This window comes from Colletotrichum godetiae, assembly GCF_030913485.1.
Source record: "Colletotrichum godetiae strain CBS 193.32 chromosome Unknown BDP55scaffold_28, whole genome shotgun sequence".
Taxonomy (NCBI): Eukaryota; Fungi; Ascomycota; class Sordariomycetes; order Glomerellales; family Glomerellaceae; genus Colletotrichum; species Colletotrichum godetiae.
Window position 1 is genome coordinate 531,756 of NW_026851276.1, and position 17,615 is coordinate 549,370.

Here is a 17,615-nt window from a genome sequence, read left to right on the forward strand (position 1 = left end):
CGGGGCGACATGCATCGGCCCCTGCTAGTTGTCATGTGTAATGGCGTTGCACTAGGATTTGTCAACTTGCGATTCGCTGTTGGTGTTGGCCGCAAGGACCAGGCTCTATTGGATGTTGGCATTCGATATTAGAGAACGAATCCTGCATTGCGAATGGGAATAATCGGCACTGCAACACGTCCAGATGACTTTATTTCCGAGAAGACACAAGAAAGTGTCAGAAAACTTTGGTAGGATAGTTCATGCGGCAACTCATCAAGTATGTATATCTCATTAAACAGTAATTAGACTTGCGTCTAGAGTCGACTCCATGTCCAAGGGAGTTTACCATCGCCAGCCGCATTCCGGCCTTTCCAGCCTGATAAGTCCGAAATATCGCGGAGCGGCCACGGATGAGGGTCTTGGAAGTCGTCAGGAATCTTTCCAAACTTCCAAGCCCACAGATCCTGCCAGTCCTTTCCCAAATTTCCCTCGAGCATGTCGGCGACGTACTTTCCAATGATTGGGAGGAACTTGAATCCATGATTTGAGCCAATCGTTGCCACAAACAAGTTCTGAGTCTCGGGATAAGGGCAAATTCTGAAGTTAAGATCACCGGCAAGGCCGTCCCTTGGATCTGAGTTAGCATCGAGTTTTCAGAAGCGATCGGTGAAGTACGGCAGCAACATCAATTGGATGAAATCTAATAACGTACCAGCACATTTTGGAAGAGATGAATGGCCGATCAGCGAGTTCCGGAATCATCTCTCTAATAAACGTACGCATCTCATCTTCAACTTCTCTAGGACATCCGTCATCGGGATAATCGCCTAGAGAGTGCAAGATGGAAGCCCCCGGAACATATCTGTTGCAATAGTTCGTGAGACACCTGCAACTACAGAGCTTGATCAAGCCGTTCTCGTCGGGAGGAAATATGATGCCTAGGTTCCTCGATCAGTTTCGTATTTCCTGCCATGCTTCTGGCATTTACTTACCTTGCTCAAAGTCATCGATGATTGGCATATCCTTGTACTTTTCAATCTCATGTGGTTCCAGCTTCATCACACAGATGACTGATGTTTGTGCCACAACCTCCTTTTTTGCATCAACTAGGGTCGCGGTATTGGCACCAGTAGACAACACAACGAGGTCCGCTACGTGCAGTGTCCCGTCTGCGGCCAGGACGCCCTCGCACTTCCCGTTGCTGTCTAACACCAGCTTTTTGGCATAACCGGACTCTCCACAGATATACTTGACCCCCTGTGACTTGGCAGCGTTGGCCATCCTCAACAGAGCTTGTCCAGACGGCACCTATTTCCAGATCGTCGTCAGTTTGCTGCGCTATCCTCGTGGATGTGATATCGTTTTGCAAAATAGGAGCTCACCCAACCGGCCGCAGGACTCCACAAGTTGGTCCAGTCCGGAAACTCCCCTGTCAGAGCGGGCCACCTCTTTTTCATCTCCCCGGCCGTCATGAACCGCACGCCCTCGCGACCAGCCTTCTTGGCCGTCTCCATGGCGGTATTAAGCCACCCCCGCGTCAAACCGTGGCCCGCCATGACCCAGCCGCTCTCACGATACATCCCTGCGAATATGGATTGGGGGTCCTTCCACTCTCGCATGCTCTCCATGCCTAGCTTCGCGTACAGCGGGTTGGGGTAGTCAGCGCGTACGACCTTGTTCAGGTCGGTTGCCGCAGAGTCTTTGGAGGGTGCGTCGAAGCGATCAAGCACGGTGACGTTGTCGTAGCCTCTTTGTGAGAGATGGTAGGCTGTCGACGTACCGAAGACGCCTCCGCCTACGATGAGAATTGATGGCTTGGCCATATCGAGGATGAGAATACTTTGAGAGGTTAAGAAATGGTCGATGTTGAAACTGTGGTGATTGTGGTCTTTGCTACCTGGTTTAACCTCAAATTCCCTGCCTTTTCATTGCTCAAACTACCTGTTGGACTCTTATAACTAAGCTGAAGAATGAAGTTCGGCCGGTGATGCAAAGACCACCGACCAAGAAGCCGAGGAGCTTTCTTATGGCCGCACCCATGCGGCGCAGCAATGGGCGGAACATCCGTGCTTCCCCGGGAACCATATCGATGGGACGGGGCCGACGAGATATCCCCAATCAAATTGCCAGAGTGACCGCGCAACAACCCAGATCCCTTGTCAATCGATGCCTGCCAACTTGTGCCAAGTGCGCCACCCCTCGATTGAATTAGAGATCCAACGGGCCATAATGCCGTGAGTCGTCGGCTTCGAGATCCGCCTCCCCGACGAAATGACGAGAACGTTTTGAGCTTGTGCGCCCATCGGGTTCGTGGCGCCGAGTCCATCGCCGAGCCAAGAAGAGAATCAATGAGGAACAATGACGGAGGTACGCAAAGGGGAGGATAAAGAGAGGACGATTGGCACTCCGTCACTCTTGGAGTCTTGTCGGACAACCACATCACAATAATACGCGTTCGGCTTCTCAGCTCTAGCGGCCGAATGATAATGTGACAGATTTCTTGACACAATTGCGTCTTTCTCCTTTCCCCCACAATCTGCGACTCTCAAACTTTCGTTTGCGATCCTTGGCTTCGAAGCTACGGCATCCTTGCATTAACAGCCGTCACAAAGTGGATACTATCAAATCGACTTACAGCTTGACATTGAGCGGAGACGGTCGCATTTTAGCCTGTTTTTCCAAGGTACCCTCGTCCTTGTTTACACGGGCACTTATCTCGACGAGATACCGATAAACTGTTATCAACGATTGGAGAAGAGATTCCGGGCTAGACCTGCTAGCAATCGGATCATTTGCCTACCTTCATCAATAGGTCAACTGGGTGCCATTGCAGACCTCTTTCCTTGAACGTCGACGGCTTGCTGCAACCGAGGAACGCAGGTATATATCTGTTCCAATTGTTTGATTTTCTGTTAAGGGAGCTCGAGAGGACGCGATTTCTGCCTTCAACTGCTTTCGTCGTTTCGCTGAAGTTGCCCGCAAAGATGTCGACCCATACAGAAGCAATAAAACTTTCTGACCCGCAGAAAGCAGTGATGGATTTGACCTCAGACAGCAAGTCGAGTTCCGAGGGACAGACGACGATATGGCCCGCGAGGGAATTGCCGGAGCTTCTCAGAGACCTGTCAGAAGGGGAGTTGAAGAGCCTCGAGAAGAAGTTGATCAGGAAGGTTGACTTACGGATGTTGCCCACAATGATTCTGATCTATATCATGAACTACCTCGATAGGTCAGCCAGTTGTCGATACCCACTGCTAGAGCTCATACTTACGACAGGATAGGAATGCCATTGGCTCCGCTAGACTAGGTGGGTTAGAGAAAGACTTGGGTCTGACTGGCAACGAATTCCAGGTAAGCTAGAGCCCGAATGAACGATAGCTCTGAACTCCAAAGGCTTCAAGCTAATTTAGCAATATCTCCAGACCTGCGTTTCGATCCTCTTTGTCGGGTACATCCTGATGCAAGTACCTTCAAACATGTTCCTCAACAAAATCGGACGCCCTGCCATCTATTTGACGGGATGCATGTGCGTTTGGGTAAGTTTTAGACATGATGTCGCTTCCTTTTTGTCCTGTTCAGGATCGGCCGGTTAGATCACACTACCGTGTTGTTTGGCGAACCCATGGCCGCATTACGTGGGTGTAACGTGACGCATCACCTACAGCAACGCGTGCCGGAATTTCTTCATTCGGATCTCGGTTTGTGTAACCATCCTTCACCAGAGCATCATGCTGATGATCATGCAAACTATCAGGGTATATTGTGTGCCTGTAGCGGCGCCACACATAGTTTCGGAGGCTTGTTGGCAACTCGATTCTTTCTTGGGTTTGTTGAAGCAGCCTTCTACCCAGGTAAGTCAAAATACGCACTCGAACAAGACTACATGGAGACAAAGTGCTAATGACGCTGCGACATCAGGCTGTCTTGCAACTCTCAGCTCCTGGTACGTCCGCAAAGAGCTCGGCGTCCGCACTGGGCTATTCTACAGCGGTTCCATGCTCTCGGGAGCCTTCTCTGGTCTTATTGCCGCCGGCATCACGAATGGCATGGACGGCGCTCGCGGCCTGCTAGCCTGGCGTTGGCTTTTCATCATTGAGGGATCACTCACCGTCGCCATCGCTCTCGGCGCCTTCTTCGTGCTGCCAGACTTCCCCGCCAACACCAAGTGGCTAACGGACCAAGAACGACAGCTGGCGATGTGGCGCATGGAAGTCGATGCTGCGGGCGAAGAGGACTGGACGAACTCCTCTTCACAACCCATATTTGACGGCTTCAAAATGCTCTTGATTGACCCGATCAATTGGATTCTTGTTGTGCTTGTCTATGGTGCTGCGTCGTCGATTTCTATCAATAGCTTCTTCCCCACCGTTGTCGCGAGTCTCGGAAAGGATCGCATTACGACGTTGCTTCTTACCTCGCCGCCCTATCTTCTGGCGTGCATCGTTTGCGCGGCAGTGTCTTGGAATGCCGACCGCATGAACGAGAGATACTGGCATACCGTCGCCCCGCTGGCTTGCTCACTCGTCGGTTTCATCATCTCCAGCGCCGCAACGGGGATCGGGCCGCGGTACTTTGGCGCGATGATCATGCTTCCTGGGATCTACACTGGCTTCAACATGTCCATGGTCTGGACAGCCAACACGATCTATCGACCCACGTCCAAGCGCGCCGCTGCGGTCGCGTTCAATAATGCATTTTCTACACTCTCAGGCATCTACGGATCTTACTTATACCCCAATAACGCGACGCCAAGGTTCGTCTTGGCTTTCAGCGTGAATGCCGCTATGGCATTGATGGCGATTGTCGCTGCCACTGTGTTGCACTTTGTCCTGAAGAGGGAGAACAAGAAGCTGGAGATCAGGGAGTAGGAAGCAGAGGCTGTTGGTCAGCCATTATTGATTGGAAAAGGCTTTAGATATGTCATCTAAGGGACGAATTGTTGGATTTGGTCTACTACTAAGATTACTCTCTTTAAATACACTCGTACATCCTTGTTCAACTAGATCTTTTCTCGCCTCTTGGTGTCCAGCCCGTAGTCTCGCGCGATTTTCTCTGCGGCTAGTTGCCCGATAACGTAGGCGACGATCTGGGGGTCTGCAAGCATCAGTCAGCATAGAGCGCCAGGAGTCCGTTGAATGCGATGTGAATATCGAGCATGCTAAAATGGCGAACTCACGACCACTGTCAAATTATCGTTAGCCATTGTCTAGTACTATACTTACTTAGGGAAGATGAGAAACATACCTGGGTAGTATAGATGTCACGCTCAGATCGGCAACACGCAAGCCATTCAACCCATGAACTCGAAGGTCACCGTTGACACAGCTGCCATCTTGTTCGCTCCTACCCATCTTCACGCTGCAGGATGGATGCCATAACCCCGCAACATTCTCTTGGATGAAGTCCTGAATACGCAGTCAGTATAAAGCGAGGAGACGCGAAACACTCTCCAAACTCACATCGATGTCTTTGTCGCTGTCAGACTTTGGGGCAAATATCGGTCTGACGAAATGGTCCTTCATCGTGCTAGTCTTCAAAAGATTGAGTCCTTCCCTTAGTGCTTCACGCAAGTTAACCAAGTCGAAAGGGTTGCTGAGATACTTTGGATCAATCAGAGGGGCGTCATTCGGGTTTGCGGAAGCCAGCTTGATTGTTCCTCGAGAAACGGAGTTCATGTTCGCGACGAATACTGAGAAGAAACCGTCGCTGGATTTTTCGAAGATATGGTCAGGGGGAATCAAGGGCCCAATCTGTAGCCTAATGTTAAACGAGAGTGGACTTCAATCGAGTGCCTGATGCCGAGAGAGACACCTACCACGAGTTCATAGCTGGGAACGCCGTTCTCAAGCAGATAATCCTTCACATCTGCTGGAAGCTTCTTGAATTCGGGGGACTCATATGCCCGATCATTTTTGAGGAAAGCATGGGGAACAGAAGAGAAGTGCCCCAAAAGCGGGCCGTTTCCACTCTCTGCGAGTTGCTCCACGGCCTCCTGATACTTACTTGGATCAGAGAGCCCCATTCTATCAGTGAAGCCGGACTTCATCTGGAAGCAAGTCACAATCATGGGGTGATCCGTGAAGGACTTCCCCACTCCGTCAAGACTCTTAACCACAGGAATTCCAAGAGCATCCAGGTCCGCTCGAGGGCCGATGCCTGAAAGTAGCAGTAAACGGGGACTGTCAAGGGCACCAGCCGACAGGATGACTTCGTTCTTAGCTCGGACTGAGGTGGACACAAGAGTCAGCATACTATTTCAACCAAGGTTCTACCTAAAACGTACCCTGAGAACCGTCCTCTTTTAGCACACCCACTGCGCGATCCTTCTCAAAGATAATTTTGACCACACGACTCTCTGTGAGGATGGTCAAGTTTGCTGGTACGTTTTTCTCGAGGAAGGCAGATGCACCAGTAACCCGGACGCCGTTCAGACTCGTTGTCGAGTTCAATGAGAACCCAATTGGATCACCATCGTTGGGGTCAAGATTGCGCTGGTGCTGTCATTGGGTCAGTATCAATATCTAACATTCGGCATCATATGTCCAAGGACTCACCCCAAGGTCAACTCCAGCATCGATAAAGGCCTTTGTTTCTCGTTCCACGTGACCGATAGAGACGTCGATAGGTCTGTTCCATGTTAGAGAATTAGATCACTCCAGCGAGATGTGCCTTATTACCCGGAGAATCCGTGGTACTTTGGGTCAGGCTTCACATATTCAGCCCACTCCTTGGAAAGATCATCAAGATGAAGATTTTCCAGCTTGTCGATGTTAGTAAATGAGACTGGCCAGAGTGACGTGTTTCTAGAAGTCTGAGTTTCGTTCACCTTTTTAACTCGTTCAATCACGGAATCAAATCCCCAGGCATCGTCGCCTGCAACTGCAGCCCATGCATCGAATTCGGCGCGCGCTCCAAGCGACCAGACCTGGAAGTTGGTAGCACTCGAGCCTCCCAGCCCCTTACCGCGAGCCTGTGGCACTTCACGGTTTCTCGCGTTCTCCTGTGGAGTAGAGGCGTAACCATAATCGAGACCTGGCTGGGCAATGGTGCTGAATCGTTCGGCTGTGCGCCTGTACTCGGGTTTGCTGATGTCACCGCCACCTTCTAGCAGCGCAACACTGGGCTTCAATACAGTGTTTGCGAGACGAGAGGCGAGGAGACACCCCGCTGTGCCACCTGATCGTCGTCTGTTGTTAGTGCGGTTTCTCCTCTCGTGAGGGGTTCGTTGCGATATCCGAGGATGAAGAGGCGTACCCCTCACACAACCTTGTATCCAGGAACATTGAACTTACCGCCAACAACTATGAAGTCAAATTCTTGTGTCATGTTTGAAGCTTGACGATGATGGGGAAAATGTGATACAAAGTTGGGTTGCATTGGGTTGCCTTTCAACCAAAGTTCACATCCGCCAACTTGCTTTTTTTATACTCCAACGAGCTGAGAAAGTGTCTCTCGTTTATACACACAAGCCACCTGACCTCCTCCGCACCTGAGACTCTAGGCTGAGAGATCATCTCTCTAGCGGCGAAACTACCGGCAAATGTGCGCGGCATCGCATTGTTTTCCCCTGGGTGCGAAATCCCCGGACAAGGGCCTGTCGTGGCGGTCTGCTGCACCGTAGGCAATCCGCGAAGGAAGGAAGCCTAAGTTGCACTTTTGATCCTCACACATCCAACGCAGGGTTGGCAGTTCGCCCGATGCGATGCAACTCTGACTTTACGACGCTGAGGCGTGCTGATGCAACTCAATTCGCAATGTCTTAGAGCCCGTTGGCCAAGGTGAATGGATCTACTTTTCCGACAGCAATTGGGACTTGTGTGGATGTCATTCTCCAAATCATCTGTCACTAATTCTTGCTTAGGCATGTGGGTTGCATTGCACAATCTCGGCCGAATGAAGCGGCTCGACGACTCAGCGGCTCTTTCCTTATCGAGCTGCAGTGTTCAGTGAGGTGAAGTCAAGAAAGAAAGCTGAGTAGAAGAGTGTATTGACAATGTGTAAAACAAGTATTCGATATCCAGATCCTTAACGCCAATGAGCCAAAGTCCTTGGCTATGCAACCGATGCTATGCCCCACCAAATGCCTCTAAATGCCTTCGCCCAAATGCTGACCGTCATGCCCCATATAACAATGCATATTTACAATTGCCATTCCAATCGCAAGCCCCAACTACTAGTCAATCTAGTTCTGAGGAGCGCCAAAGATCTCGTTGAGATCGCGCTTCGCGTTGCGCTTGATGCCGCACTTGTTCAAGCAGGCGTCGATGCCGAGAGCAATGTTGGCAGGGATGTGCTTACGGAAGCTCTCGAGGTCGGCTCCGTCAATGCTCTGCACGCCGCCGAGAGTAGCAGATACGACATCGGGGCGGAGGTTGAAGAAAGCCTGGGCAACCTGCTCGACGCCGGGGTCGACGTTGTTGAAGCCGGCGACGAAGACGGCATCCTCGCAGTCGGGGTTGAACTCCTGGTGGATTGCGCCCTGGGGGAAGACGGACATTTGGTAGGTCTCCATGGTGTTTGCGATGGGGTCGAGGCCGTTCTCGACGACAAAGTTGGTGACGAGGCGGCCCTTGACAATCACGTTGAGCTCGGTGGCGCGGTTGTGGACGTGGGCCGTGTTCATGCCGCAGGGGCCGAGGAAGCCGAGGGTCATGGCGGCGCCGTTGCCGATGAGGGCCGGGAAGGTCTTTGCCGTGGCGGAGGTGGAGAAACCGCCCTTGCCACGGGACTCGGAGCCCTCAGGGGCACCGGAGTCGTTGAAGTCGAAGACAAAGTCGCCAGGCTGGTTGAGGAGGCGGACACGCTCTTGTTGGGTGGGGGCGGTCATGAGCTTTGTGATGAGGTCTGCGTTGCCGGCGCGGGTGTTGACGGGGACGATGGGGGGAAGGACGTTGTCGATGGAGCTGGTGTCAGATTGGGTGGAGATGGTGGCGGAGGAGGAGGGGTGGTTCGGGTTGGTGGTCGGCGCGGCCAGAGCGGCGGCGGAGAAGAGGATGGAAGAGAGGATGGTAGAGGTGTACATCTTGATTACTTTATCTATTTTCGTGCTTTGAGACTGGCAGAGAGGGTATCCAAGCTGACAAAGGAGACAAGGAAAAGAGAGATAGGAAAGATGGAGAACCGGAAAGCGAACTCGTTTGCTTGATGATATTGTTATGTGTGTGATGATGAGAGAAAAGGGGAATGAAGAGGCGTTCGATGAGGATATTATATAACTTCATCGTGATGCCAGAACATTGCAATATTGTCTACTTCATTGTGGCCGCAGATGAGCGTCAGCCTCATTCAAGCCAATCAGTGTCCATCTTTAGTCTAGGTAGGTTGGTAATGCCCTCGATGTGCGGCACAGCATCCTTCTGCTGATGGGTTTGGAATCATACCAACATAGGCTACATCAAGATAGCACTCATTGTCCAAATGGGTGCCAAAATGTCAGTAAGCTGTAGCCTCATTGCTGAATCCGGGGTCATGCTGCTGACCAGCAATCTTAGAACCCTAGCCACGAGTCCGGAATATCGCAGGCTGCAGCATGTTTGTGCTGACGGCCCCGGGGCTGACGTCGGCGGTGCACGGAAGTCGTGCCAGTCTTCTGGGATCCTTCTGGGAAACAAACAGCGAAACATGGCGGGGAGGGACGGGAGTCTGTTCGTCCGGAGGAGTGCTGTCAGCATTTAGTTGTTGGTTGGAGCTGCCAAGTAGGGCTGTGGGATTCGGTCGGTCTATGTTTAACTGTTTCTCATCCTTCCGCTCCACGTGGTACCCGTCAGTCAGTCTGCCTCTAGTCTCACAGTTAAAATTGATGTTTATTGATCATGTTTAGTGGTCACGATACTCGACCTGTTTCTCTCACTCTATGTCCAACCCAAGTTGATAGAAGCCCACTCCGTAAACTTTTGTATTGAATCTGCAGCCCTTCCGTCAGCAGTACCAACAGGTCTAGCAACTGCCGAACACCACACGACATGAACATGAGCCGTATGGCAGTAAGGATCCTCATAATCCGTCACCAACATCTTGATAATCCTCTCGTTCCTTTCAGCCATTCAGGTGTAAGTCGAAGTCATCCTGGAGACTGCACACTTGATTCTGATGGGGAGAAAATCCTCCAACACTGATGGGCAATCGATCCTTGTTCTCGGCCCATCCACCACCCGCAGTAGCGCTGACATGATTAGAACAGGCTGCAGGATTTAGCTGTCCCCGGGGAGGCGAAGCAGCTATCCTAAGCTTAATAACAAGCTGCGCATTCTAATTTCGTCCAAATTTAGCCATTTGTTTATTCATCGGCTGCGCATGCAGGTTGCGAGCTCTTCACCCACGAAGTTTCCGCAGGCAGCACTCAACATGCAGCTCATTCCCAGATGCACGGGGATCCATTTCATGTCGTTGATAAGATGCACCTAGATGTGTTGTCATACTCAAGGAGTCACTGACGCACGAAGAGAAATTGACGCAGTGTGATGCTTTTGAAGGATTGACGAGGAAGAAGCAAGACTTTATCTAGTGGATCAACGCCGAAAAGCACGTTGCGGCGACGCACCCAGAGATATTTGTAAAGTGCGATATTTGCCCGTGGTCATTACAGAACTCATGCGACGAAGGAGCCATTCTATCTTGACCGACTTTTCGAACCAGTGAATGACATCAGCCCGTGTCCACATAAGTCTATCATGAGCAATACCTCAGAGATCTTTGATAGGTGCATCCCCTTCGGTCTTGCCAGTGCCATACTTCTTCACCTTGTTCTTGCTGGCATCTTTATCCGCAGCGAAGGCTTCGACCTCTTTACTATCCATAACCTTGATAACATTGTCCGCCTGCCACTTCTTGAACGAAAACCCAGCGCCCCTGTGATATCTGATTAGCCTCACGTTATTGAGCCTCATAAGTGGTGCAGAGCTTACTCGTGACTGTAGTCCTTGTCATTGGCCTGGTCCTTGTGGTACTTGACTTGGATGAAATCACTGTCGACGGTGCCAGGGTCCAAGCTAAGACTGACGAGCGCATTGATCGTCGCAGTCTTTGGAATGAGCTTGAAAGTCCAGCTCTGCTCATTTCTGAATTGGATCAGATCGCGGTCGTTCTTGACAATCTCATAACCCTCATTGATGCTCGCATTGAAGAGCTTGGGTAAGGCGAACCACTGCCCGGCCATCTTGTACCGGTCGTTGGCGTAGACGAATTGGTCATCGTACACGCAGTCAGCGGTGTATCGCTTCACGCGCTCAACCGTGGGCTCCATTGAGTATAGCGCGATGATATCGTCGATCAGTCGCTGGCGCGCGGGTGAGAGCGGGATTGACTTGGACGGGTTGGGATGGTAGTCTTCGGTGGTCGACGTTTGGCGGACTTCGAATTCTTCGCCTGGGGTGGCGGAGGTCTTGCCAGGGAAGTTGATGTGGCCGGAATCCGAAGACATTTTGGCGGTAGTATAGAATGTGCGGTGAGAGCTTCTTGAGGATTGTAAACAAATCGATGTGAGATGGTGTTGTCTAATAGCAAATCGTGACATTGGCGAGGGCTGGGCAACGTGCTCAAAAGATCTCCTCAACTGCACAGGACGTTCACTTATAACACCCAGCAAAAGCTTGGTCTTGGGGCCTATTCCATAGTCATGACGTGCTCAACTCACTGAAAAAGACAGCCCAGGCACTCTCACACAATCTTCTATGAGCATAAACCACGTGGAAATCGAACCCGTCGCGCTGAGAATGTGGCGGTCATCTCGATTATGTAGCGCTGACGTCAACATCGTTGTATCTTCAGATGGGCATAACACGGACTGAGACCACCATCAAAACGATGATATGAGTGCGACAAATATTAAGAAATATGAGTGCGACAAATATTAAGAATGCCCACTTGTGTAATGCATTAGCCATCTCGAATGAGAGCTTTTGTCATAGGTTGGATTTGGAACTTTGTTTCTTCTTATCGAAGGCCGTTACTGCGCTGATCCATGATCGATGTCTTTCAAATCCACCACCTCGCCCGCTCGCCAACTGACGTTGTGGCTAGCATCGCTGCCTTCCTTCCACTTCCACCGCACAATATCCTGCTCTCCCTTCTCTACCAAATCCTTGATCCATTGTCCAACCACCGGAAGCATTTTGAAGCCGTGGCCCGAGTCGCCCGTCGCCAGATACAGGCCCTTCTTTCCAGGCACGGCATCAATAACATAATCAGAGTCCGCTGTATCAGCGCACCAGCAGATGTGTTGGTCTACTAAAGGCCTATCAGCCAGGTCCGGAAGCGTTTCCTGGAGCAGCCTCCGAATCCGACGCACATCCGCCTCGGGCACGAAGTCGTTTTTCTCTGGCGGTGTGGACAGGCCTGTCGTCGTCGAGTAGTTGGTGTAGCCTCCACCACTTGGAGACAGCTTGAGGATCCCTGTGCCAGGTTCTGGCTCGAAGAAGAATCCCAGGTCTCGGGCGTATGTGACTGGTATACCCTTCAAGCGCGCTGCTTCCTCCGGCTCTAGTTGAATATGCAGGACACTCCATGCCTTTGCGGTAACTTGACGACCAACAGACGGGAGCAAGTTTCCAAGTGAAGCCCCGACTGTGAGGATTGTGGTCACGGCCGTAAAATCTTTCCCGGAAGTCGTTCGGGCGCCTATACACTTGTCCCCTTCGTACGTGAGACTTGCAACCTCCTCCCCAATGTGGATTTCAACACCCTGAGCTTTGACATATTCAGAGACCGCCTTGAGAGCATTTGCGGAATGCGCATAACCTGCGAATTGGTTGAAATACCCTTCCCACCCTTTCATGGGTCCGTCCAGCGCCGGCGCAGCTTTAGTGATGTCCTCCCTGCTCTTGATCGGTTCGATCCTGCCAGCCCAAGCTGGATGTACGCGGATGCTCTCGAGAGATTTAGCCAGGGTCTTTTTCGTCTTTTCCGGCGCCGCTGATGAGTTGGCTAGGAGGTATCCTGTCTGGTGGTAGTGCGGTGCGAATAGCTCGTTGTCGGTCCATTCCGACATGGCTTGCAAGGCCAGCTCGGTGTAGAAAGGGTCTTCATATTCTGCGCGGATAATTTTGTTGACGTCGTTGCCTGCCGAAAGGGATGAAGGGACTGACTTCCCCTTTTCGAGAATCGTGATGCATTTGTATCCGGCTCGGGTAAAGTGATAGGCTGCCGACAGCCCGAAAGTGCCGCCACCAACAATCAATATTGAGTCTTGCAGGTCAGGCATGTTAACTTTTTCCCTTTTGTCATATGGCAAAGGAAAATTCAAAGTCAGAGGATCAAGGCGGAATGATGTCAATTTTGAGTTCCGCGAGCCAAGTCACACTCAGCTCCGACGTCGGATTGAGGGCCGTTCTGCCGCCTAGGTCGGAGTCAGGCCACCCACGGCGAAGGTGTCCGAGATAACAAGTCCACCGCGGGGAAGTGGAAACGGCAACCCTAGTCTAGTGCCACTTTGTCGGCACCCTCACACCGAAGCCGAACTGAACCTCCCTCCGTCCGTATCGTCGCCTATCTTTACCATCACGTGGTATATGTATCTGCGGGGCAGGGAGACTGTGTCGGCCTTCCTCCGCTGTGGCTGGCAATTTCTACCTCTGGCTGTTATCGTGTTTGTTCGAGGTTCCGAAGTCGTATCTGCAGTTCAACACGGAACATCCCATCAACATGTCATAGCTTCGTAGAGGGAACCACCATCTCCTCGCCTAACCATCTAGCGAAAACCAATCTTTATGTCGTGCCGTAGAGGGAAGATATACTGAGCATGTCCGACCCCAATAGCCCGGCGCGTCGGCGGAGAGGTGGGGACTTCCGGGCGAGAAGCGGTTGCCGCACATGCAGAGGTAAGTAACTTGGTCGTTAGCACGAAGTAATGCCAGCCAGCTCAAACTACATGCATCACAGGACGCCATGTGAAATGTCCCGGTTCGTTCCCATATTTTCACTGGAAGCTTCGATCAGGCTGAAATCTGACCGAGTCTGTAGAACAACATCCAATATGCGATCACTGTCAGCGTTTGGGACTAGCCTGTCAATATGAAGTCAAACTAAGTTGGCAAGCCGCCTCGAAATGGGAGCTGCTGCAGCTAAGCTTTTCCAGAAGACATTCATCATCATCAAATATTGATGGAGATGCTCAAGAGTGGATGTTTCTAAACAGTCACGCACATGACTTTGAAGGTACATCTGCCGGGGTCATCATCGACATGCCGGTGCATGAAACGTCAACCAAATTGGCACGCAAGATACTCTCAGACAAAATCTCGAGGTATTCGTCATCATCACCACGTTTCACTTTGTCTCCAATTGGTTTGCACGATAAAGAAGCCCATTTGTGGCACTATTTCGACCAGTTCATAGCTCCACGATGTGTCGTGAGTTGTGATAAAAATCCATACCGTCAGATCATTCTTCGAATTGCAGCATCATCGCCGGACGGCCCGGTCATGCAGGCCATCTTGGCCGCGTCAGCCCAACAAATGCAGGTGTTGGGGCATGGCGAAAGTACTGTCCTAATCTGGGATCATCGAAACCGAGCTCTGGAACTATTGCGCGGCCACGTGTTCGCCTACTCGGAAGCCGATGTGAAGACGAATGCGAAACGTATGCTTGCCCAAGAAATCATGGCTTCCACAATGATGATGTGTTTCTTCGAGGTAAGTCGTTCTGGCTTCACTACAGCTAGACGTACTTATATGTGTGCATGTACTAATTGATTTCAGATCCTACATGATTGCTCAGATGCTTGGAAAGTTCATGCCAATTTCGGCAAATCTTTCTTGATGAATGAGCTGGTATCAAACCAAGCCATATCATCTGACTCCAGTGAACTTTTTGACTTCGCTGCTGCCTACTTCACATATCATGACGCCCTTGCTTCAACTGCTGGAACGAATCCGGTGACTCAAGACAGCACCAGCAGCCTCTGTCATCTCCTCTACAGCAAGGGATCTGCGCTTGAAAGCCTTTCAGGCTGCTCAAGGCGTCAGACATCTCTATTATCTGAAATTTCAGACCTCACCAGCCATGCTTCCTGTGGTGCTGGCGGCGCACTACAGAGCGACGATGACATTCTTGAAAGGACGAATTCCTGGCACCAAAAGCGAGATGCAATCGAAAGAAACTTGCACCTATTGAAGGACACATCAGTTCCATCATCAAGCGAACTATCTCCCAAGTCTGCAAAAGAAGAAAATTCCTGGTTAGTCTCAGAGCTGAAAAGACTCACGTGCCTGTTGTACTTTTACGCGAGAGTTGACGACTCAAACCCTTCGGATGCACACATGATCAGACTCACAGGCAAGATCTTAGGACTTCTTCCGTATACCTCTCTTCAGACAAATACTGTTCTTTGGCCACTTTTTATAGTTGCGACACTTGGAGTCCGCTCAGAATCTGATAGCGACAGGAAGTTGATACTGAAGCGACTACACTTATTACAACAAACACGGCAGTTAGGAAACGTCAGAAAAGCGAGGCTAATCGTTGAGAATGTTTGGAAAGCACGAGATATTGACTCTTGTAACGGAAAGCAAGGATGGGCTATTTTAGAGGGGCGCTATGATGCCATAAGTCTGGCTTAATTCCAGTTGATTCCTGGTCTTCATGCAATTTGCTGTATCTTTTTCACTGTTATTTGCAAAGTTCCTTCGGGGATTGTCCCTTGGCCTACATACTCAAGTGGTATATCTGAAGTCTTTCTGCTCCTTGTCCGTGATATCCACGAATCCATCGACGGTTCCTTCTTGCAGTTCTTGAGGTTTGCCGTACTTCTTGTCCCGTCTCTTGTTCTCCCAGGCGGCGACGAGCCAATATGCCAGCATCAGCAAGACAGAAATACCGTAACTAGTCAACATCGCGATGATGGCTCCAGAATACTTGGATGCTTGCTCGGCTCGAAATGTCTGGGGTCCGATCAAGTTGCCGGCCGCATAGCCAACTTGGACCAGACTAAAGCACACTGCCTTTTTCGTCTGACCTGCTGTGTTGGCTTGTGGAAGCGATATCCCAACGACGTAAGGAGCTAATATGGAATCTCTTAGCGACTACATGTGATTTTCCAGGGTTTCAATGACAACTTACGCCAGTAGAAGTACATGAAATACAGTCCGACCATTTGCGCCGGCACATTTGCCCTGGGAAACCCATGTACAAGTCCAGTGCCCAAGATCGGCAACATAAGAGCGATGCACGCTACCAACGTCCTTCGATTATGCCATCTAGCGGCCAGATAACTGAAGGCCCATGCACTGGAGGTAGCCAGAACACCAAACGGCATGGTCAGCAAGCTCGCCTCGAGCGAAGTGAAGCCGAGATTGTTAATAATGACGCTTCCGAAATTGACGAGCCCGCCATTCGGAATGTTGATGAAAATGTTGAAGACAAAAATAATCCAGACTTTTATGTCCAAGAGAGCTTCCCACACTTGGTCCCATTTCCAGACCTTGTTGGAGATGCCCGTTCGGTTAGTTGCGAGGCGTTTCGTGGCGTGATATTTCTCTTCGTCGGTCAGAAAGCGGGCGTTCATGGGGCTATCTGGCAGCGTGAACCAGATGAAGATTGAGTACAGGACATTGATGGTCCCAGTGATGAGGTAGAGATACTGCCATTTCAGGAGTGGGGCCGAGTCCGGGATCTTGCCTACAAGCCAGGCGAAGAAGCCGTTGAAGACCGATGAAAAGTATGCAAAGATAACTGAAAGAGGGATATCATTACATGCTACAGAATCACTTTGTTCAAAGTCCATAGCTTACTCGCATTCCTCGGAGGCTGCTCTTGTTTGGTGTAGAAACTGGATACGAGGATAGTGAGAGATGGGGAAATGGCCGCTTCAATGAAGCCCATGAGGAAGCGCAATGCCATGAACCCCGACCAACTTCTGCATGGAGCATGTAGCAAAGTTAAGACAGACCAAAGTAACGACGATCCGCATAAGAACTTCGCGGGTGGGAACTTGAGAACAAGATACGAAGCGACGACATATCCAATCAATTGCTAATTTTGTCAACATCAACGCGCTGAGTGCTCGGTCAAAACTATCTCTTGGCCCACTTACTCCTAAGGGTAGTACACTCCCTAGCCAGCTGTATTGTTGGCCAACAAATTTGTTGTCTGTCTGGAACCCATACAGAGACGCTGTCCCCATCTGCACTTTGTCGACTGCACCGAGAGTTGCGGTGAACAATAGCTGTGAGTTCGCATAATCAGAATCGTGTCACGCAGTTGGGCTAGAGAGTTTCAATAAATCCTACCAAGGGTATCATCCATGCATCAATCTTCTTTACGATGATCTTCTCCATCTCGGCCGTCATAGGTGGGAATGCATCAGCATTGGCCAAGAATGTCGCTGCCTCATCGAGGACTCCATCTTGGGGCGACTTCAGAATCTCAGACTGGCCCTGTGTATTGGAGACGCTGGGCTGGATGCCATTTTCGTCGGCATGGCCGCTTGGGGCTTCCTTCTTTTCGACCATTTTGGTAGCGGAACCCGTGCAACCTGCTTGGTATCCACTGGAGCAAGCACCAAACTCTCAGCGAACAAAAATAACAGCTGATGATGGATGAAGAGGCGGCGAAAACTTCGTCTGCAGATGACCTTATGCTCTGGACATTGCAGGTATTATAACCGTTGGAGGGTCTATCCAGGCTTAGCACTCCCCTTG

The 17,615-nt window shown here is 50.8% G+C and overlaps 8 protein-coding genes across 8 annotated transcripts; 2 read left to right on the plus strand and 6 right to left on the minus strand.

Annotated features, from left to right (window-relative positions):
* Window positions 1-296: 296 nt before the first annotated feature.
* Window positions 297-1,805, minus strand: BDP55DRAFT_555406 (FAD dependent oxidoreductase; the record flags this gene model as incomplete). Its single annotated transcript, XM_060569494.1, has 4 exons — window positions 297-609; window positions 695-920; window positions 975-1,290; window positions 1,365-1,805. The coding sequence occupies 4 exons, from the start codon at window positions 1,803-1,805 to the stop codon at window positions 297-299; spliced, it is 1,296 nt and encodes a 431-aa protein (XP_060428022.1).
* Window positions 1,806-2,633: 828 nt separating this feature from the next.
* On the plus strand, window positions 2,634-4,927 carry BDP55DRAFT_668838 (major facilitator superfamily domain-containing protein). Its single transcript, XM_060575254.1, has 5 exons — window positions 2,634-3,211; window positions 3,264-3,333; window positions 3,405-3,518; window positions 3,737-3,833; window positions 3,901-4,927. Exons 1-5 carry the CDS (start codon window positions 2,967-2,969, stop codon window positions 4,848-4,850), a joined length of 1,476 nt encoding a protein of 491 aa, XP_060428023.1. The 5' UTR covers window positions 2,634-2,966; the 3' UTR covers window positions 4,851-4,927.
* On the minus strand, window positions 4,928-7,393 carry BDP55DRAFT_668841 (GMC oxidoreductase). Its single transcript, XM_060575255.1, has 10 exons — window positions 7,275-7,393; window positions 6,809-7,158; window positions 6,660-6,742; window positions 6,537-6,609; window positions 6,266-6,479; window positions 5,798-6,207; window positions 5,442-5,732; window positions 5,227-5,387; window positions 5,159-5,163; window positions 4,928-5,076 (listed from the first exon to the last, which is right to left on the minus strand). Exons 1-10 carry the CDS (start codon window positions 7,357-7,359, stop codon window positions 4,982-4,984), a joined length of 1,767 nt encoding a protein of 588 aa, XP_060428024.1. The 5' UTR covers window positions 7,360-7,393; the 3' UTR covers window positions 4,928-4,981.
* Window positions 7,394-7,956: 563 nt separating this feature from the next.
* BDP55DRAFT_668843 (spherulin-1A) lies at window positions 7,957-9,267 on the minus strand. Its single transcript, XM_060575256.1, has one exon. It carries the CDS (start codon window positions 9,002-9,004, stop codon window positions 8,165-8,167), a length of 840 nt encoding a protein of 279 aa, XP_060428025.1. The 5' UTR covers window positions 9,005-9,267; the 3' UTR covers window positions 7,957-8,164.
* Window positions 9,268-10,807: 1,540 nt separating this feature from the next.
* BDP55DRAFT_668847 (uncharacterized protein) lies at window positions 10,808-11,651 on the minus strand. The gene has a single exon (XM_060575257.1). It carries the CDS (start codon window positions 11,492-11,494, stop codon window positions 10,883-10,885), a length of 612 nt encoding a protein of 203 aa, XP_060428026.1. The 5' UTR covers window positions 11,495-11,651; the 3' UTR covers window positions 10,808-10,882.
* Window positions 11,652-11,787: 136 nt separating this feature from the next.
* BDP55DRAFT_668848 (FAD dependent oxidoreductase) lies at window positions 11,788-13,273 on the minus strand. The gene has a single exon (XM_060575258.1). The coding sequence runs from the start codon at window positions 13,178-13,180 to the stop codon at window positions 11,927-11,929; it is 1,254 nt and encodes a 417-aa protein (XP_060428027.1). The 5' UTR covers window positions 13,181-13,273; the 3' UTR covers window positions 11,788-11,926.
* Window positions 13,274-13,372: 99 nt separating this feature from the next.
* On the plus strand, window positions 13,373-15,638 carry BDP55DRAFT_668849 (fungal-specific transcription factor domain-containing protein). The gene is made up of 4 exons (XM_060575259.1): window positions 13,373-13,796; window positions 13,858-13,878; window positions 13,939-14,609; window positions 14,676-15,638. Exons 1-4 carry the CDS (start codon window positions 13,718-13,720, stop codon window positions 15,534-15,536), a joined length of 1,632 nt encoding a protein of 543 aa, XP_060428028.1. The 5' UTR covers window positions 13,373-13,717; the 3' UTR covers window positions 15,537-15,638.
* On the minus strand, window positions 15,630-17,513 carry BDP55DRAFT_613327 (major facilitator superfamily domain-containing protein; the record flags this gene model as incomplete). The annotated part of the gene is made up of 5 exons (XM_060571223.1): window positions 17,205-17,513; window positions 17,009-17,140; window positions 16,707-16,947; window positions 16,036-16,647; window positions 15,630-15,976 (listed from the first exon to the last, which is right to left on the minus strand). The coding sequence occupies exons 1-5, from the start codon at window positions 17,424-17,426 to the stop codon at window positions 15,630-15,632; spliced, it is 1,554 nt and encodes a 517-aa protein (XP_060428029.1). The 5' UTR covers window positions 17,427-17,513.
* Window positions 17,514-17,615: the final 102 nt, after the last annotated feature.

Bases quoted from the DNA above. Each gene is read 5' to 3' on its own strand.
- BDP55DRAFT_668838 (XM_060575254.1), top strand. From the start codon at position 2,967: ATGTCGACCCATACAGAAGCAATAAAACTTTCTGACCCGCAGAAAGCA. The intron at 3,334-3,404 runs GTAAGCTAGAGC...CAATATCTCCAG, and splicing joins TGACTGGCAACGAATTCCAG to ACCTGCGTTTCGATCCTCTT. The intron at 3,519-3,736 runs GTAAGTTTTAGA...GCAAACTATCAG, and splicing joins CGGGATGCATGTGCGTTTGG to GGTATATTGTGTGCCTGTAG.
- BDP55DRAFT_668841 (XM_060575255.1), bottom strand. From the start codon at position 7,359: ATGCAACCCAACTTTGTATCACATTTTCCCCATCATCGTCAAGCTTCA. The intron at 6,610-6,659 runs GTAATAAGGCAC...AACATGGAACAG, and splicing joins AAGTACCACGGATTCTCCGG to ACCTATCGACGTCTCTATCG. The intron at 6,480-6,536 runs GTGAGTCCTTGG...ACCCAATGACAG, and splicing joins ATGCTGGAGTTGACCTTGGG to CACCAGCGCAATCTTGACCC.
- BDP55DRAFT_668843 (XM_060575256.1), bottom strand. From the start codon at position 9,004: ATGTACACCTCTACCATCCTCTCTTCCATCCTCTTCTCCGCCGCCGCT.
- BDP55DRAFT_668847 (XM_060575257.1), bottom strand. From the start codon at position 11,494: ATGTCACGATTTGCTATTAGACAACACCATCTCACATCGATTTGTTTA.
- BDP55DRAFT_668848 (XM_060575258.1), bottom strand. From the start codon at position 13,180: ATGCCTGACCTGCAAGACTCAATATTGATTGTTGGTGGCGGCACTTTC.
- BDP55DRAFT_668849 (XM_060575259.1), top strand. From the start codon at position 13,718: ATGTCCGACCCCAATAGCCCGGCGCGTCGGCGGAGAGGTGGGGACTTC. The intron at 13,797-13,857 runs GTAAGTAACTTG...CATGCATCACAG, and splicing joins CGGTTGCCGCACATGCAGAG to GACGCCATGTGAAATGTCCC. The intron at 14,610-14,675 runs GTAAGTCGTTCT...AATTGATTTCAG, and splicing joins TGATGATGTGTTTCTTCGAG to ATCCTACATGATTGCTCAGA.